Source organism: Lynx canadensis, chromosome A2 (genome assembly GCF_007474595.2).
Source record: "Lynx canadensis isolate LIC74 chromosome A2, mLynCan4.pri.v2, whole genome shotgun sequence".
NCBI classification, from domain to species: domain Eukaryota; kingdom Metazoa; phylum Chordata; class Mammalia; order Carnivora; family Felidae; genus Lynx; species Lynx canadensis.
Window position 1 is genome coordinate 4,394,133 of NC_044304.2, and position 20,351 is coordinate 4,414,483.

The following is a 20,351-nucleotide window of genomic DNA, read 5'->3' on the forward strand; positions in this document are numbered from 1 at the left end:
AAAGACATCCAGATGACTGACAGACACATGAAAAAATGCTCAACATCACTCATCATCAGGGAAACACAAATCAAAACCACCATGAGATACCACCTCACACCTGTCAGAATGGCTAACAGTAACAACTCAGGCAACAACAGACGTTGGTGAGGATGAGGAGAAAGAGGATCTCTTTTGCATTGTTGGTGGGAATGCAAGCTGGTGCAGCCACTCTGGAAAACAGTATGGAGGTTCCTCAAAAAACTAAAAATAGAACTACCCTACGACCCAGCAATTGCACTACTAGGCATTTATCCACGGGATACAGGTGGGCTGTTTCGAAGGGCCACATTCGAAGGGCACCCTAGTGTTTATAGCAGCACTATCAACAATAGCCAAAGTATGGAAAGAGCCCCAATGTCCATCGATGGATGGATAAAGAAGATGCGGGGTGTGTGTGTGTGTGTGTGTGTGTGTGTGTGTGTGTAATGGAGTATTACTCAGCAATCAAAAAGAATGAAATCTTGCCATTTGCAACTATGTGGATGGAACTAGAGGGTATTATGCTAAGCAAAATTAGTCAGAGAAAGACAAATATCATAGGACTTCACTCACGAGGACTTTAAGATACAAAACAGATGAACATAGGGAAAGGGAAGCAAAAATAATATAAAAACAGGGAGGAGGACAAAACATAAGAGACTCTTAAATATAGAGAACAAACAGAGGGTTACTGGAGGGGTTGTGGGAGGGGGGATGGGCTAAATGGGTAAGGGGCATTAAGGAATCTACTCCTGAAATCACTGTTGCACTGTATGCTAACTAACTTGGATGTAAATTAAAAAATAAATTAAATAAATAAACAAACAAATAAATAAAATACTATGGAAGAGTAACAATGTCATAAACAAAATCAAAACTACTTTAATGAAAAAATATTTTAAAAATTTTTTTACATTTATTTATTTTTGAGAGACAGAGTGAGACAGAGCACAAGAGGGGGAGGGGCAGAGAGAGAAGGAGACACAGAATCTGAAGCAGGTTCCAGGTTCTGAGCAACTGTTCAGCACAGAGCCCTATGCACGGCTCGAACCCACAAACCATGAGATCATGACCTGAGCCGAAGTCGGTCACTCAACCAACTGAGCCACCCAGGTGCCCCCAAAAAATAAGATTTAAAACAGTATAATTCTATTTATTTTTTGAAATTTTAACAATGGCTATTTTAGGTGATTGAATAAAGTTCTTTGTTCTCTGCTTAAAAAAATAATAATAAACATTTAAAAAGAGGAAGTGATAAACTGAATACTAGGACAAACAACACAAGGAAATGATGATTGACCATGGAATTTGTTGTAACTTTAGGTCATTGATTTCTTATTTTTAAAAATTTCTTCTTTTTTAAATGTTCTTAATACTTACTTTTGAGAGAAAGAGAGACAGAGACCAAGTGCGAGCAGGAGAGGGGCAGAGAGAGAGGGAGACACAGAATCCAAAGCAGACTCCAGGCTCTGAGCTGTCAGCACAGAGCCTGACATGGGCTCGAACTCATGAACCATGAGATCATGACCTGAGCCGAAGTCAGATGCTTAACCGACTGGCCACTAAGTCACCCCAATCTTTCTTCTTTTTTAATATAGGCATATACAGCTATAAATCTCTAAGCCCTGCTTTAGTTGCACCCCAATACGTTTTGATGTTATGTCTTCATTTCCATTGATCTCAAAGCATTTTCTATTTTCCCTTGTGTGACCTTTGAATTTAGCTATTGAAACTGGTCTTTGAATGTGGCCATCTAGAAGCCACTAATGACCTTGACTGACAGCTGGTGTCTCAGTGGAGTCATGAGGGGGAAGCCCAATTAGAGTGGGCTCAAGAGACAATGAAAAGAGGAGTAGAAACCAAGAGGAGATCCAACTCTTAAAAGTTTTTTGTTTTTTTTTCTGTAAAGGAGAATGAATAAATGGGTAATAACTGGAGGACAATGTGGGATCATGCATCTACCTTTTTTAAACATGGGAGCTATTAGTACATGTTTATAAGCTAATGGGTATAATCAAGAAAAGAAGCAACATCTGATGTAGTAAAAGGAAGTAGACACTTAAGAAGAGTGATGACCTTGGGTGGAATGGAATCCAGTATGTAGGTAGGGAGAGTTGGCCTTGGCTGGGAGCCTGGGAGTCATGATAACAAGAAAGAAGGCAATGTTGGCAGCCTATGTGCTGTGGAAGTCCCCTTCTGTGGCTTTGTTTTTGCAGAAGATAGGAGGCAAGGTCAAGAACTGAGATTCAGGAGGAAGGGGAAGACTTGAGGGGAGAAGGAAAGGTGAGATGTTACCATATGAGAGAGTGGATAAGTGAATGGACCAGGACACATAGGACTGCTGGGCAGGAAATTGGTGGTCAAAAATCTCAAGGGAGACCAGTTGGCATGGCTGTGTATGAGGCTTCCCAGGTGCAGGTGAGGAGTATACGCAGGGCTGGCTTTAATCAGGCCAAGTCTGACCACATAAATGTGATGAAGGAAGAGGCAGACGAGGGAGTTGAGGACATATGTCAAGGAGCGATTGTAACGGAAGACCATGGCTCTAAACCGAGTGAGGGGACAGGGGGAAGGGAGGAAAGGGTCCACGGATTATAGGTTCTGGCATAGTTAAAGGATTGTTTGGATAGGAATACCAAATGCAGTGAGCTATCATTGGACCAATGATTGGGGAATGAAAGAATCCAGTCACCAAAGACCATATACTATGTGATTCCACATATATGAAATTCTAGTTAAGGGAAATCTAACCTAGAGTGATGGAAAGTTGGACCAATGATTGGGGATAAGATGGAAGGGGTGGGGTTGATTACAAAGGGACCCAGGGGATCTTTTGGAGGTCATGGAAATGTTCTCTCTGTTGACTGGAGTAGTCATTACACGGCTTTATCAAAACTCATCAAACTGTACACTTAAAATGGGTATATATTGTTATACAAATATACTTCAATAGAGTTGACTTTAAAACAAGATGGACAGGGGAGGAGAGGGGAGAAAAACAGAAGTGTACAGGGCTGTGGTCTTTGGATTATGGAGTCCACATTATCTAATAACCTCCTTGTTTTCCCCCTTCGATATTACATCAAGGGGATAAAAATGGTGGTATCTTGGACAGTCCAGGCTATACTGAGTGAGAAGGGGCATGAAGGAACTTTCTAGATCTTGAACATGGTAATGGTGACACAGGTGTAGACCATGTGAAAAACAATTCATTGACCTATACAGTTAAGACGTATGCACTTTACTGAGTGTATGTTAAACTCCAGTAATTTTTTAAAGTTACACCATGGAAGTCTTTTCATGTCAACACAATGAATGCTCAATATCATTTTTATGACTGACACCCCATTTAAATGACCCCCCTCTCCACTAAACCGGCTCCCCGAAGCATCTGACGCTTCTGAAACTGATGGCAGATCTCAACAGCCTATGCCCCTGCCAGACTTGCCCTACTTGATCCATTATCTTCCTTGCACCTGTGGCTGCCTCCCCACACGCGGGTCCCCTCCTACTTCTCTGACTGGCCGGCCCTCCTTCCTCTTCTCTCACTTCAACCCATTCTTGGGATGGGGTGGGGGAGGGAAGATCTCACCTGCTCCATACTCCCTGGGTCCCAGAATTACAGAATCATCAGCTTCCTGGAAATCTCCAATTGGATATTTATGGGCTGCACAAACTTACCAGGTCGTAACCCAATGGCTCTCAAGTGGGGACACTGAGTAATGTCTAGAGACATTCTTGGCTGACATATCGGGGAACACTACCGGCGTCTAGGGAATAGAGGCTAGGGATGCTACTGAGCTACTATGCTACAATGCACAGGATGACCCCATACCACACAGAACCTAAATGTCAAGAGTGCTATAGTGGAGAAACCCTGCCCTAAACTAGCTCATTATCTTCCCCCCAAACCTATGTCTCCGTCTCTGTAAAAGGCACTTTCATGCACCCAATGGCTCTAGCCAGAAACATGTGAACCTTATTTACCCATAAAAATGAATTCAGTCATTCATATTCAATCCATTCCTGAATTAGTTAGGTAATAACTAGCTGCTGTAATGAACAAACCTTAGAATGTCTAATGACTGAAATATGATGCAACCTTGTTGCTCACTCATCCAAATCCAAAAGGAGTGTTCCTAATTGACAGGTGGCTCCCTTCCCGGGCTTCTTCTATGGTTCCACCCTCTTTATCAGGCCACTTCATTTCTTTGCAAGAGCCTGTGGGAGGAGATTAAGAGTGGAGAAGTCACAGTTGCTTCCAAGGTGCCCTGGCATAGAAGTGTCACACATCGTTTCCTTGCAGGGTCCATGAATGAAAACTCATCAAATGGCTCGTCAGATGCAAGGAATGCTGGGAGATGTAGTCTCAGGGTGGAAGGATATGGTGACCACCCTCCAAGATGGCCTTCAATAATGCTCACCTCTTGGTATTATCCCCTTGCAGAGTCCCCTGCCCCACATGGAATCATGTGTGACCATTAGAATACCTTGAAAGTGACAATGTGTGTCTGGCAAAGCTAGGTTGCATAAGACATTATAGCTTCCTCTTTGCCCTCTTGGATCATTTGCTCTAGGGGGAGGCCAGTCACCATATTGTAAGGACATTCAATTAATCAAAAAGTCCATGTGTAGCTACATATCCAGTTTGTCCAGCATCCAACTTGTGAATGAATCATGTGAGTGAGGAATCTTAGAAGGGGATCCTTCAACTCTGATTAAGCCTTTGGATAGGACTACAGCTCTGGTTGACATTTTGAGGCCACCATTATGAAAGACCCTGAGTGACAACACTTAGCCAAGTTGCCCCTAGATTCCTGACCCACAGAAATTATGTGAGATAATGTTTATTGTTATTGATAATGTTTTTTTAAGATCTTATTTTTTTTTTCAACGTTTATTTATTTTTGGGACAGAGAGAGACAGAGCATGAACGGGGGAGGGGTAGAGAGAGAGGGAGACACAGAATTGGAAACAGGCTCCAGGCTCCGAGCCATCAGCCCAGAGCCTGACGCGGGGCTCGAACTCACGGACCGCGAGATCGTGACCTGGCTGAAGTCGGACGCTTAACCGACTGCGCCACCCAGGCACCCCTAAGATCTTATTTTAAGTAATCTCTACACCCAATATGGGGCTCGAACTCACAACCCCAAGATCAAGAGTCTCATGCTCTACTGACAGAACCAACCAGACGCCCCAAGTTATGGATAATGTTTAAAGCTATTGTTATTGTTTTCAGCTACTAAATTCTGGGTTAATTTGTTATGCAGCAATAGATAACTGTTACAAAGGAGAAGCATGACTTTTAGAAGACAATTTAGTCTGCAATCTGCAAGCTCTGTCTGTTCTACCTCCTCCTACAAACACTTCATAAGTCCGTCTCCTCCTCTAGATTCTACTCACACAAGCTGCCACATTTCTCTTCTGAATGGCTACACCCATCCCCTCACAGGTCTCCCTTTGTAGAAGACGTTTGTCATGTCTTTTCACCTTATTGGTTTGTTTGTTTGTCTTGCTTTCCAACATCCAAGCATTTCTTTTGGGAGTGGGAACTTCGTCCTCATCCAGAGGTGGCTGTGACCTCCTCAGCCAATTGTCCCTAACGCTCAATCTCTGGATCCTTCTGTCTATTTTTTCCAAGTGGATATTCCAGACTGTCACCCATGCTGGAAAACCTCCAGTAATCTACAAGATTCTCTTTGTGCTTAAGACAATTTCTGTTGCTTTCAACCAGCAATGCTGACTGGCACATCCGTCTGGACCATTGCCTCATACAATCCATTCTCCAGCCATTAGCCATTCCTTCATTGATTCAATAAATGTGTGCTGAGTATCTACCATGTGCCAAATACTGTTCTAGGTGATGAAAGTATAGCAGTGAAAAAAAAAAATAGAGAAAACCCCTTGCTCCAGAGGGAGCATTGTACCAGGGGAGACAGACAGTAAACAAAATAAGCAGTAACTGTATCACATGGGAGCATTTTCAAGCTTCTGTGTGCGTATGGATCACCCGGGGATCTTGTGAAAATGCAAGTTCCTGTCCAGTAGGTTTGGGATGGACCCTAAGAGCCTGCATTTTATTTAAGGTTTGGTTTTTAAGTAATCTCTACACTTAACATGAGGCTCAAACTCGCAACCCCAAGACCAAGAATTGCATGCTCTACCGACTGAGCCAGCCAGGCGCCCCTAGGAGTCTGCATTTTGAACAAGATTCCAGATGACGCTGACACTGTTGGTCCATAAAGCATACTCTGAGTAGGGGGGTGCTATGCTCATAAGTTACGCATCAAGAAAAAAAAAAAAAAGCCGGGGATGGGGGTGCCCGGGGTGGCTCAGTTGGTTAAGACTCTGACTCTTGGTTTTCGCTCAGGTCGTGGTCTCACTGTCGGGAGATTGTTCCCTGCGTTGGGCTCCTGTGCTGGTGGCACGGAGCCTGCTTAGGATTCTCTCTCTCTCTGCCCCTCCCCTGCTCATGCTCTCTCTCCCTCTCAAAATAAATAAATACACATTAAAAAAGAAAACCAAAATAAAAAATAAAACGATTCCTCCAGGCACTGAAGGGAACAGAATTTACAAGGGAGCAGGTGTGGGGGCTGGGATACATAGGAGGAGGTAATGTCTACAACTGTCTGGGTGAGAGGTGATGGCGGTTCCAACCAGGGGGGAGGTGCTGAGCTCTGGGCAGATGTGCAGGGTTGAGCCCGCTGGATTAGCCAACAGCTTCTGGGCCGTGAAGCAACAGAAATGAAGAACAGCTCCAAGCAGGGGCAGGTGGAAGGGGCAGTGCTTTGGGTGGGGGATAAGATCAGTAGTTCTTCTCAGACGTGTCATTTCGGTGCCTAATCAGACATCCAAGGGGAGATGAGAGGGAGGGAGGTCTGGAGCCTGGGAGAGATATCTGGGTGGGAGAGACGAACCTAGGAAGCATCAGATACGCAGGTATTTAAGGCCAAGAGCCCCAAGGGGCTTCCTGAGGGAGTGTGGATAAAGAAGGCGTCTCCAAGGCTGGAGTCTCTTTAAAAGATAAATCTGAGGGGCGGCCCCGGTGGCTCAGTCCGGTTGAACGTCCGACTTCAGCTCAGGTCACGATCTCACGGTTTGTGAGTCTGAGCTCCACGTCGGGCTCTGTGCCCACAGCTCGGAGCCTGGAGCCTGCTTTGGATTCTGTGTCTCCCCCTCTCTCTGCCCCTCCCCTGCTCACACTCTGTCTCTCTTTCAAAAACAAATAAATAAACATTAAAAAAACATAAAAGACAAATCTGATAAGAGAAAAATGTATTTCATCGCAGTGAAGATATCCATCAGCAAGGAACAGGTTAAATATATATATAATGAGTATATTAAATATTATATATAATATATGCTAATTATATAATCATTAATATATTAATTATAGTTGTATCATATATAATTTCACATTTCTATTGTATAATATATGCTTATAAAATAATTAATCTAATAATTAAAATTAAATATAATTGATTTATTAATTACATATGAATAATATATAGTAAACATATATACTCATATATATATATTTAAATTTTTTTATGCTTACTTTAAGAGAGAGAAAGAGAGAGCATACAAGCAGGGGAGGGGCAGAGAGAAGGAGAGACAGAATCCCAAGCAGGCGCCACACCATCAGCCTGATGCGGGGCTCAGAGTCACCAACTGTGAAATCATGACCTGAGCTGAGATCAAGAGCTGGACGCTTAACCGACTGAGCCACCCTCATAGGAGCCAAGTGCCCCTATGCTGATATATTTACATGTGTGCATATATACACATACATATACACATATTTATATATATTATATATACATACGTATATGTGTATATATATACGTATATATACATACATAATGGAATCCATGGAATGCTATGTAGCCAAAAAAAGTGGAGGGGGGGTGGTGGCCCTCCTTCAAGACTGATTGACATGCACAACGTGGATGGAACTGGAGGGTATTATGCTGAATGAGATAAATCGGTCAGAGAAAGACAGATATGATATGTTTTCACTCCTATGTGGATCTCGAGAAACTTAACAGAAGACCATGGGGGAGGGGAGGGGGAAAAATAGTTGCAAACAGAGAGGGAGGGAGGCAAACCATAAGAGACTCTTAAATACAGAGAACCGAGGGTTGATGGGGGGGTGGGGGGAGGGGAAAGTGGGTGATGGGCACGGAGGAGGGCATTGTTGGATGAGCACTGGGTGTTGTAGGGAAGCGATGAACCACGGGAATCTACCCCCAAGAACCAAGAGCACACTTTACACACGGTATGTTAGCCAATTTGACAATAAATTATATGAAAAAAAAAAAAAGACTGACATGCGTCTTTTGCCTGTTTTTTTCCTCTCAACCTCCACCCAGCTTCTTGGAATGGAAATATGCCAGCTGAAGCCCCAATTTCGATTTTGAAACAGGGAAAGCCCCGCCCTAGAAATGGCTGAGGAAAAGGCTTCTGGAGACGCCATGGTGCAGAGCCACCCTGCCCACCCTGAGTGCCAACCTCCAGACTATCACTTGGATGGAAAGACATTTCTATCTTGTCTAAGTCACTGGCACTCACAGTCATGCCTAACTAATAAACCCTGGATCAGAGGAGGCAATGTTGATAATTGTTGTAACTTAACATTTTATATGATTTAAAGAAAAAAAATTTTTTAGATGATTTAATCAGCCCCTCTTTCTGGACACTCATTTCCAATTCTTTGCTAATGTAAGCGTGCTAGACTTGTCTCCGAAGACGGCCACCATCAATTCTTTCCATCCCGTGCGTCCCTGCCACGTCCCACACCAAGAGTCATTTCCCCTTTCCTTCTCCTTGCATCTTGGTTTGGCCATGTGACTTCCTCCGACTGACAGACGGTGGCAAAGGAGCTGCCATGTGATGTGTGGGCCAAGCTTTTAAGAAGACAGGTAGCTTCAGGGGCACCTGGGAGGCTCAGGTGGTTAAGCATCTGACTCTGGATCTCAGCTCAGGTCATGATCTCGGGTTAGTGAAACTGAGCCACGCGTCGGGCTCTGTGCTGACAATGTGGAGCCTGCTTGAGATTCTCTGTCTCCCTCTCCCTCTCCCTGCCCTTCCCCAACCCTCTCAAAAATAAATAAGTAAATGAACTTTTTTTTTTTTTTTTTTTTTTTTTAAAGAAGAAGACAGGTAAATTCTGCTTCCTCTCTTGGGAGCCAGTTGTCAGGTGAGACCTAAAGACCACCATACTGTGAGGAAGCCCAAGCAGCCACATGGAGAGAAAGAGATGCCTCCCTGGCAGGGGTGAGGCTCCAGATGTGTGTCTGCAGGATGTTCACGGTGGATATTCCAGCCCCAGGAAACCCTGTGTACAGGACAATCAGAGGAGCCCAATCCAGATTCCCAAATTGTGAGAATAAGCCACGGCCGTTTGAAAGCCCTAGGTGTATGGGATGATTTGTCACGCACTAGCTAACTGAAACAACTTTCAGAACAGTTATAAACAGTTCGGCCATAAACAACCCTGGGCCAAATCTTGGTGCTCACCTTTGGTCATTTCCTACAAATGAGTAACTAGAAGTGGACTATGGGAGTCGGAAATGGGGTATCAACTTGCTTTCCAGAGAAGTGTAGCAATGTCTGTGTGTGAGCTGTTTATGGGGGTATCCATCTACCCACGGCCTCTTCAGCCCTGGGTTTTCCATTTCTTTTCTTAATTTTCAATTTCTATCCATTTCAATAGGCCTGTTTTGCATACATCAAAGAACAGGTAACAGTATTTAGAGCTTCTCTTTGACCACAGAGTAATAACCTAAAACCAGTGGGACAGACTGATTTTATAGCCAAGCGTCAAAACATTCCTCCCTCCCTCCATCCCTCACTCCCTTACCACCTACTTATATGGACTCATTCACTGAGAACATATTTCACAAGTCAGGAGGAATAAGTCACACAGTAACTGAGTGCCTACAATGTACCAGAAACTGTTCAAAAGTTGTTTTTTTTTTTTTTTCATTTCAGCATTTCGGGTCACTCTCCACTTTAATTTAAATCAGTGATTTTCAGGGGCGCCTGGGTGGCGCAGTCAGTTAAGCGTCCGACTTCAGCCAGGTCACGATCTCACGGTCCCTGAGTTCAAGCCCCGCGTCAGGCTCTGGGCTGATGGCTCAGAGCCTGGAGCCTGTTTCCGATTCTGTGTCTCCCTCTCTCTCTGCCCCTCCCCCGTTCATGCTCTGTCTCTCTCTGTTCCAAAAATAAATAAAAACGTTGAAAAAAAATTAAAAAAAAATAAAAATAAATCAGTGATTTTCAGGTGGCTCAGTCGGCTAAGCGTCCAACTCTTGGTTTCTGCTCAGGTCATGATCTCATGATTCGTGAGTTAGAGCCCCACATTGGCTCCGCGATCAGAGTGTGAACCCTGCTTGGGATTCTCTCCCTCCCTCTCTCTGCTCCTCCCCCTCTCTCAAAAGAAATAAAATTAAAAAAAAAATTAAATCAGTGATTTTCAATGGCAAGCAATTCTTCCTTCCAGGAGGACACTTGGGAATGTCTCAGACATTTCGATTGTTATGATGGGGGAGCGCCACAGGCGTCTAGTGGGTCAATGCCACTGATGGGGCTCAACATCCCACAATACACAGGATGGCCTTCCCCAAACAAAGAATTATCCAATCTAGAATGTCACTAGTCCCAAGGCTGAGAAACTCCAATGTAAATGAAACAGACTAGAACAGGAAAAATTAGAAAATACCAGAAGGTGATTGCTCAAAATAAGGATAAATACCATTTCGTGAAACTTTTGTATTTTTGTGGGCTCAGACACTATATAAGATGCATCTCTCCTTGTGAGTCCTGATAAAAAGGTGTCATAGGGGCGCCTGGGTGGCTTGGTCGGTTAAGCGTCCGACTTCAGCTCAGGTCATGATCTCATGGTCCGTGAGTTCGAGCCCCACGTCGGGCTCTGTGCTGACTGCTCAGAGCCTGGAGCCTGTTTCCGATTCTGTGTCTCCCTCTCTCTCTGCCCCTCCCTGTTCATGCCCTGTCTCTCTCTGTCTCAAAAATAAATAAACGTTAAAAAAATTAAAAAAAAAAAGGTGTCATAAATGCTGTCCCAAGGACCATAGAGCTGAAAAAGACCTTTGGCTTCAGAGGAGCTCAACTCCCACAGATGATAAACAGGAAAACAAAAGAACTGATGTAATTGTTTTTGGATAGCCATTTAAAGAAGCAAAGGTCGCAGAGTGTCTCTGGGATTAGCAAGGGGAATCAGGGAAGGCTTCCCTAAGGAGGTGACATCTGGGGGGAGATCCGTGGGTTGGAAAGGAGCTGGATTCAGGAAGAGGACGCCAGCAAAGCCCAGGTGCCTGGATGGGGCTTGGTGTGTTTGAGGAACAGAAAGCTGGCCAGTGTCACTGCTAGAGCGAAGTGGGTCAGGAGGCTGGAGGCAAGTGAGGGAAGAGGTCAGCGAGGGTGACGGGGAGCCAAGGGAGGAATACGGTTCGGTGAGCTTTCTCAGGGTGCTGGATGAAGAAATAACCGCAGGACACAGGTTAAGCTGGAACACACATTACAGAGGGTGGAAACAAGGACAGAGGAGGTGAAAAGTGGTTGATCTGTGGACAGGTAGAGCCGGTGAAGCAAAGGGAGGCAGTGGGGGTGGGGGGAGTTTTGGGGGAGGGACTGCGGGGGCGGCAGCACCTGATGGCTCACCCTTCTCCCCAGGGTAGGGCAGGCGCTTGGGCCCTAGGGGAACTGGCTGGGCAGGGCCACCCACCTGACTCATAGCAGAAACTGGGACATTCCATGCTGCCCACTACCTCCACAGTCCCCACTGGGGAATGTCACTCCCAGTGCCTGGACACTGACCCCCGACCCCCAAGCCCTGTCAGTGAGGCCTAGATCTAAGCCTTCTTCCAGGGGTGCCTCCAAGGCCTCCTCTAAGCTTTTCCACTTTCCCATGTCCTGTTCTCTGTCCCCATGAGACCAGGATTTGTGTGAACACAGAGTGTACCCTTGTCTATGGCACCCAGCATCAATTTGAGGGTCCAGCATTTAGGCACTGTCTGCCTGGTGAACTCCTATCTATCTGTCAAAACCCACCTCAAAAGGCCCCTCCTAAGGGAGGACTTCTTGCACCCCTGTGGTTCCTGGCTAACACATCAATAATTAATACCCATCAATAGTGAATACAGGGGCGCCTGGGTGGCTCAGTCGGTTAAGAGTCCGACTTTGGTACAGGTCATGATCACGTGGTTCATGAGTTCAAGCCCCGCATCGGGCTCTGTGCTGACAGCTCAGAGCCTGGAGCCTGCTTCGGATTCTGTGTCTCCCTCTCTCTCTCCCCTGCTCCCGCTCTGTCTCTCAAAAATGAATAAGTGTTAAAAAATATTTTTAAAAGATAGTGAATGCCCATTCTGAGGACCTTACAACAGCCTTAGGATGTTCGTTATTATCATTATCCCTATTTACAGATGGAAAACTGAGGCTCAGGGACACAGCTAGTAAGTAATGGAGCCAAGATCTGAAGTCAGGTGCCTTCAATATGCTGCATCGGCAGAAGGTGTCCCTTTTTTTAATGTTTATTTATTTTTGATACAGAGGGGCAGAGACAGGGGGACAGAAGATCCAAAGCAGGCTCCGCACCAGCAGCAGAGAGCCCGACAGCAGCAGGTATCTTTAAATCCTTCCCCGAGATTGGTTCGATCACTGCCATTTTCCAGATGAGAAACTTCAGGCTCAAAGGTGTTAAGCAATGACCTAAGATCACACAGCACGTCAGGGGTTGAGCCAGCTTGGCGGGTGGGGCAGCTGCCTCTACAGCCCTCAGCTCTTAACCTTCCTCCCTTGTCACCTCTTGCTGCAAAGTGTAGTTAATAAGCACCTACTGTGTACCAGGCACAGTTCTAGACTCTGGGGACAATTCTAAGAAGGTGGCATTTGAGCCGAAAGATGAAAAACAATTCGCCTCGAGACGACTGGCAGGTAAAGAGAGGTCCCAAACGTTACCGGGAACCTTCCTACTTCCATCTCTCTGCCCGTTCTCCTCCCTCTACCAGAAATGTCTTTTCCCACCTAACAAACTCCTATCCACCCTTCAAAACCCAGCTCCAATACTCACTTCTCCTAGGAAACCTTTCCACAGGCATCTCCCAGGCAGAGTCTGCAACACCCTTCCTTGGGCTCCCAACAGCCTGAGTCCATAGACGAAAGAAAAGGTCTCAGTAAGGAGTCAGCTCCACCGAACTGGAAACTCGGCTAGGCCAGGGCTCAGTGGGCACAATGGCGCTGATTTTTATTTATAATATTATTTTTTTTTTTTAAGTAAGCTTTACGCCCAATGTGGGGCCTTAACTCACGACCCCGATATCAAGTGGGACGCTCCACCCCAGGAGCTGATTTTTAAATTAAAAGAACGACAGGAAAAAACATAACTTGGGGCGCCTGGGTGGCGCAGTCGGTTAAGCGTCCGACTTCAGCCAGGTCACGATCTCGCGGTCCGTGAGTTCGAGCCCCGCGTCGGGCTCTGGGCTGATGGCCCAGAGCCTGGAGCCTGTTTCCGATTCTGTGTCTCCCTCTCTCTCTGCCCCTCCCCCGTTCATGCTCTGTCTCTCTCTGTCCCAAAAATAAATAAACGTTGAAAAAAAAAAATTAAAAAAAAAAAACACATAACTTGAATATGGAAAAAAAAAAAACTAAATAAGGAACGACAAATTCATCACGTAAGGTGACTAGACCTGCTCGCTTCAAACGTTCTCCGGCTCCGCCCCCTTCGTGCTCCGCCCCACCTCCCAGGATGTGGGCGACCTGGTGAGCATGCGCTCTAGGCGCAAAGCACGCCGGGAGTTGTAGTTCCGCCATCGGACGGAAGCCGAGAGGGACTGCAGCGGGATGTGGCCGGGAATATTGGTTGGGGGGGCCCGGGTGGCGGCAGGTGGTTGCCCCGCGCTGGGGCCTCGCCTCGCCGCCCGCTTCCCCCCGCATCGGACGCCCAAGACCGGCCTGGCCCTGCAGCGGAGCCTGCACGCGACGGCGGCCCGGGCTCTCCCGCTCATTCCCATCGTGGTGGAGCAGACGGTACAGCAGCCGCGGGAACTTGGCCTGGGGAGGGCGTCGGGGGTCACGGGGCTGGAGGTTCTTTCTGTCTCTCTCCCCCAGGGTCGCGGCGAGCGCGCCTATGACATCTACTCACGGCTGCTGCGGGAGCGCATCGTGTGTGTCATGGGTCCGGTGAGTTCCCCACCGGGACCCTCCTCTGCGCTTGCTCAGACCCCACGCTCCCCTCCTCCTCGAACCCCCTTGACCTCCTGACCCCTCCTTTTACTTTCCTACCTGGGTTCTGCACTGGTACCAGTCTGACGCCCCACTTCCTGGGCCCATGGGCCTCCAGCCCCTTGTTCTGGCCCCTAATCCCCCATCTCACCCCTTCCTCAAACCCTCTGCTTTGCCCTTCTTGAACTCTGACTCCCTCCCTCACTAGTGATCCTCCTCCCTCATTCCTGGCTCTAATCCTTCTCCCCAACCCATGTGACCCCTTCCCTTCCTTGCCCTAAGCCCATGACTCCCGGCTTCCTGGGCCCCAACCCCCGTGGGTCCCTACCACCCTTCACCACCTCCCCTCCTTGGTCCTGAATTCTCCCCCACCGTCTCTCTTGGGCTCTGACATCCATCCCGGTTCCCCTGACTCGTCCCCAGCCACCCCATAATTGCTTCCATTAGCCCTCTCCTTACCCCCGATGTGGGCCACCCCACCCTGCCTGCTTCCTTGCAGATCGACGACAGCGTGGCCAGCCTGGTCATCGCACAGCTGCTGTTCCTGCAGTCCGAGAGCAACAAGAAGCCCATCCACATGTACATCAACAGCCCTGGTGAGCGGAGCCTTCCCTGGGTGGCAGGGGTGCTTCTGGGGACACTTGAGGTGACTCAGGGGATAGAGACCCCCTGATCAGGAGCGCTGTCCCTGCGGAGGAAGAAAGGGTGCTGAGCCTCCTTCAGGATCCCAACACTGTCTCCAAACCTCCAAAAGCTGCCTGTTCCTTGCTTTTATGTCTGGGTTCACAAGCCGGCAGCTGAACCTGCCTCTTTGATCCCACACCTGACACTTTACTAACCTGACCCGGTGGTCAGCGTTTTCAAACCGGTAGCTGCCGCCACCGGCACCACTCCCTCCCCAAAGACAATAGCGCATCTTGATTGGACGCTTACTGGGCCCCACACCCAAGTACTTTATAGGCATTTAGTTCATCTTGTCCTCGTGGCGGCCTCACGAGGTAGGGACTGTTTAGTTATCCCCAATCTGCCAGGAGACCCTGTGGCTCTGAGAGGCTGGGTAACTCGCCAAGGTCACACAGATGAAACTGCGAGGGCAGGCCGGCTCCAGAGCTTCCCTCTTGGCCACGGCACGCTCCCCGATCTCCAGCTTCTCGTGAAAGCTTGACAGGTCTGGTCCCCCTGGGCCCACGTGCACAGGTGGTAACTGGACCAGTCGCTTAATTCGCGTCACCTGTTTCCTCACCTCTCTACCCTTGGAAGTATTTGCGTTTGCCACGCCTGCTTTAAATTTTTTTTTTCAACGTTTATTTATTTTTGGGACAGAGAGAGACGGAGCATGAACGGGGAAGGGGCAGAGAGAGAGGGAGACACAGAATCGGAAACAGGCTCCAGGCTCTGAGCCATCAGCCCAGAGCCTGACACGGGGCTCGAACTCCCGGACGGCGAGATCGTGCCACGCCTGCTTTAAAGGGCTGCCTCTGCACAAGCTCTCCCCGAGACCAGGGGCGCAGCCGAGAAAGCACGCGGGCCAGGAGCCGGCACAGCCCCTCATTACCACACCCCTCCCCCACCCCCACCAGGTGGCATGGTGACCTCGGGCCTGGCCATCTACGACACGATGCAGTACATCCTGAACCCCATCTGCACATGGTGCGTGGGCCAGGCCGCCAGCATGGGCTCCCTGCTTCTGGCCGCTGGCACCCCGGGCATGCGCCACTCGCTTCCCAACTCCCGCATCATGATCCACCAGCCGTCTGGGGGCGCCCGGGTGAGTGCCAGGCCCTGCAGGCTGCTGCGGGATGGGGGGTGGTGTCTGGACAGAAGGAGCTACTGGGTGGACGCCGTGTGGGAGTGTCCGTGTTTTGAACCATAGGTTTTATTTTGATTCACGTTTGGCGAGGCCAGCAGATCAGGAGAGGACCACCATTGGAAAGACAGTTTGTAATGCATAGTTCCCAGGGGGCAGGAGGGGGTGGGGGCATGCCAGGCCATGCAGGGCCACACGGGAAGCACCGGGGTCTGTCAGGAGGCCGGGCAGGAGTGGGGAGGGGCAGCGGACAAGGACTTTACTGTGGTTTCTGCAGGAAGGAACTGTGAGGCAGGGCAAGCAGGCTCAGGACTGGCTAGTTGGAATAATGTCAGGGGACGCTGAGGTGTGGGGGCCGGCCTAGTTCTTTGGCACTGGGCCCCGGGGTGATGGGGCACGGGATAGTGGCCCCAAACGTGAGAGCCCCACGGAGGAGGTGGTGAGGGTGTGCACGTGGTTTGCACGTGAAACTCGTGGGCCAGCTGGCCACTGTCTCCAGGAATCCCCTTGCCCTGGGAAGGGCGAGGCTCCACGCGCAGAACGGAAGACAGTGTAATTCACACCGGAAGCCTTCCCGATGGTGGCTGGAGACGCAGCAGGATGTGGAAGGACTCAAGAAGCCCTGTCCCACCTGTCTGAACACCCTCTCCAGCCTCCCTGTGCGGGGCTGATGCTCATTCTAACCTTCTCCCTCTTAACCCCCTTGGGACGCCCCCCAGGGCCAAGCCACAGACATCGCCATCCAGGCGGAGGAGATCATGAAACTCAAGAAGCAGCTCTACAGTATCTATGCCAAGCACACCAAACAGAGCCTGCAGGTGATTGGTGAGTGTCCCCGCCCCAGGCAGACTGCCAGCGGCTCCTTACTTTAGCCAACACGAACATATGCGGCAGGCCTTGTGCTAGGCCAGGGCCTCTCGACCCTGGCCCTGCTGACACTCAGGGCTGGGTCATCTTCTGTTGTGGGGGCCGTCCTGGCCATTGAGGACATAGAGCAGCGTCCCTGGCCACTGCCCACTGGATGCCAGTAGCACCTTCCATGGGTGACGACCAGAACTGCCTCCACACATCACCCGGTGTCCCCCAGGGGTCAAAATCACCGTCACCTGAGAACCCCTGTTCGAAGCACTTTAAAAAGACCTCCTTGCAGAACCCTGGCAAAAACTTCACTGAAGTGGGTCAAAGGTTTGAACAGGGTCCTCAATAAAGAATATTCCAAATGGCCAAGAAATACAAGAAAAGATGCCCGCCATCTTTAGTGATGATATTTAAAAAGAACATCATTAGGGGTGCCTGCGTGGCCCAGTCGGTAGAGCATGCCACTCTTGATCTCAGGGTTGGGAGTTCAAGCCCCACGTTGGGCATGGAGCCTCCTTCAGAAATAAATAAATAAGATAAATAAATTAGCCAGTGTGTGTATGTGTGTATATATACGTATATATTTTTACATGTTATATATATATATATATATATTATGTGTGTGTGTGTATATATATATATATATTTTTTTTTAATGTTTATTATTTTTGAGAGAGAGAGCAACCATAAGCAAGGGAGAGGCACAGAGGGGGACAGGGAATCCAAAGCAGGCTCCGACACAAAGCCCAATGCAGGGCTCAAACTCACGAACCGTGAGATCACGACCTGAGCTGAAGTCGGATGCTCAACCGACTGAGCCACCCAGGCGCCCCAGCCCATATATATATTTTTTTAAATTTTTTTTTTTAATGTTTATTTATTTTTGAGAGAGACAGAGACAGAATGCGAGTGGGGTGGGGCAGAGAGAGAGGGAGACACAGAATCCCAAGCAGGCTCCAGGCTCCGAGCTGTCAGCACAGAGCCCGACGCGGGGCTCGAGCTCACAGCGTCTGAGTCGGACGCTCAACCGACTGAGCCACCCAGGCGCCCCAATATATTTTTTTTTAAAAACTGACATGACCAGCTTTTAGAGAAAGGCAAATTAAGGCCACAGCGAGACAGCATTTCAATCCACTAGAACCGCTAAAATACAAAACACAGCACCAGATGCCCGTGGAGCAACCAGGACGCTTACCCGCTGCGGGTGGCAGTGAAAACGACACAGATGCGGTAGAAAGCCACCTGGCACTGCCAGCTCGGGCTAAAAATGCCCAAAATGCCATGGTTCCCCCCTGCTCAGCATGTAACCAGGAGAAGGGAGTGCTTCGGCGGTCCTGTGTATGCAAGCCCGCCCTGGAAAACACCCACGTGGCCAGCAGGACAAGTGCGTCAGGGCTTTGTTTACGCTGTGGAATCGCCATATGGCAGCGAGAGAGACCCGTCCACAGCGACACACGGCAGCCTGGCTGAACCTCGAAATCCTGTTGCTGAGTGGCGAAAGGGAGTAGATACTCTCTGATTCCACGCATTTACAAACAAAAAAGAAGCAGACTTATCTATGCTGTGAGCCCAGCGTGAGGCTGGTGGTTCCTCTTGGGCCAGAGGAGTCAGTGGGTCCAGCAGGGCTGCGGTGGTCAGGGGGGGTCTGGTGACATCCCATTTCTTGATCTGGGTGCTGGCCTTGTGGGCAAGTTCAGGCTGAAATTCACACTGTCCACTTACCATCTGTGCCCTTTGCTGGGTGTACATTATACATCAGTAACAAGTGGAAAAAAAACGGCAAAATGGAAACGGGTATTTTACCGATGGGGAAACCGAGGCACCGGGAGGGGGAGGCCAAGGCCACGCAGCAAAGCAGCCGCAGGACGGGGACCCAAACCTGGCCCCAGGTGTCTGCCCTTAACCGCACACATCCTGCTTCTTGCTTTCCCTGCAGAGTCGGCCATGGAGCGGGACCGTTACATGAGCCCCATGGAGGCCCAGGAGTTTGGAATCTTGGACAAGGTTCTGGTCCACCCTCCCCAGGACGGTGAGGATGAGCCCGAGCTGGTGCAAAAGGAGCCTGTGGCGGCCGCGGCCACAGCAGAACCTGCCCCAGCAAGCGTCTGAGACCTGGCCCTCACCCTCCAGAGGAAAGCGGGGGGGGGGGGGGGGCCAGGCGCCGGTCAGACGCTGCAGCTGAAGCCCTGCCCACCCCTCGCTGCTGAGCTGGAAGGGCCCCGGGAGGAACTCGGATTTGGGGGTGCCGCTAAGGGCAGATATCTTGAATGAGACACTGTGATTTTCAATTAAATCTTTGTAGTCTTTGATCCCCATCTGTGTCGCCTTCCCTCCCCGCTCCACCGTGTGCCCTTCACGAGGCCTCTTCTGCTTTCGCCCTGACCCTGAGACTCTGACCTTCAGTTCCCTAACTTCAGCAAACTCTACTGAGCAAACACGACATTTCAGGCACCGTTCTAGAGACCACGGCGTATTGTGAAGAAAACAACAATCCCTGTCCTCAAAGAACTTATTTTTGTGGGAGTAGACAGTTTTTTTAAAAAGCAGGGAAAGAGACATGCAGTGTGAGTGCGTGACAGTTTTAGATGGGGTGGCCAGTGAAGGCCTTGCTGAGGTGAGGCTTGAACAAAGACATCTGAGGCGAGGGAGGAACACAGCAGTCTAGGCAGCGGGCATAGCAAGTGCAAAGGCCCTGTGGCAGGACTGTGGCTACCGTTGTGGGAGGGGCCAGAAGGAGGCTCAGGTGGCCGAAGTGGAGTGGCAGGGGGACAGTGGAGATTTGAGAGCAGAAAGGAAGGAGGACAGATCTTCATGCCTGGTAGATGTGAGCAAGGAGGGAGATGAGCCCAGGAGGGTTCTGAGAAGAACAAAAAGCTACTAGGACTCCCACGGAGTGGTGGGCAAAGTGCAGCCGGCATGGAAGCCTGGAGACCCATTAGGAGAAGTGGACTAATCAGAATAATCAGAAGAAGGCTGGCAGCCCCAGCTAGGTGGTCAGAGGGGGTCAGATTCCAGCCAGGGCTTTGAGTTTTTTTGGGCCACTCAGGCGCCCCTAGTGTGTGTTTATTTTTGAGAGAGAGGCAGAGCGCGAACAGGGGAGGGGCGAGGGAGGGGCAGAGGGACAGTGAGACACAGAATGTGAAGCAGGTTCTGGGCTCCAAGCTCCGAGCTGTCAGTGCAGAGTCGGACGCCTGGCTTGAACCCATGAACTGGTTGGGGGACCGGGAATCAGAAGTTGAGTTTGGCCGTTACTGATGTTGATGTGCCTTAGACATCCCAGGAGATGATGAATCTGCGGTCAGAGCTGGGGATAAAAATGTAAAATGAAATAACGTATCTCTATAAATAAGCAGTCAGGCTAAGAACTGGCTGCTGGATTTGGCACAGTGGAAGTCACTGTGCCTCAAGTAGGAGCATTTCCCGT

The 20,351-nt window shown here is 49.1% G+C and overlaps 1 protein-coding gene and 1 long non-coding RNA gene across 2 annotated transcripts; one reads left to right on the plus strand and one right to left on the minus strand.

Moving 5' to 3' along the window:
* Positions 1-12,603: 12,603 nt before the first annotated feature.
* Positions 12,604-13,770, minus strand: LOC115499731. Its single transcript, XR_003964261.1, has 3 exons — positions 13,728-13,770; positions 13,112-13,184; positions 12,604-12,750 (listed from the first exon to the last, which is right to left on the minus strand). It is a non-coding gene; the product is annotated as an uncharacterized LOC115499731 (long non-coding RNA).
* Positions 13,771-13,846: 76 nt separating this feature from the next.
* On the plus strand, positions 13,847-19,240 carry LOC115499586 (caseinolytic mitochondrial matrix peptidase proteolytic subunit). The gene is made up of 6 exons (XM_030293687.1): positions 13,847-14,067; positions 14,149-14,220; positions 14,762-14,858; positions 15,843-16,030; positions 16,789-16,894; positions 18,864-19,240. The coding sequence occupies exons 1-6, from the start codon at positions 13,882-13,884 to the stop codon at positions 19,034-19,036; spliced, it is 822 nt and encodes a 273-aa protein (XP_030149547.1). The 5' UTR covers positions 13,847-13,881; the 3' UTR covers positions 19,037-19,240.
* The last annotated feature ends 1,111 nt before the right edge of the window (positions 19,241-20,351 follow it).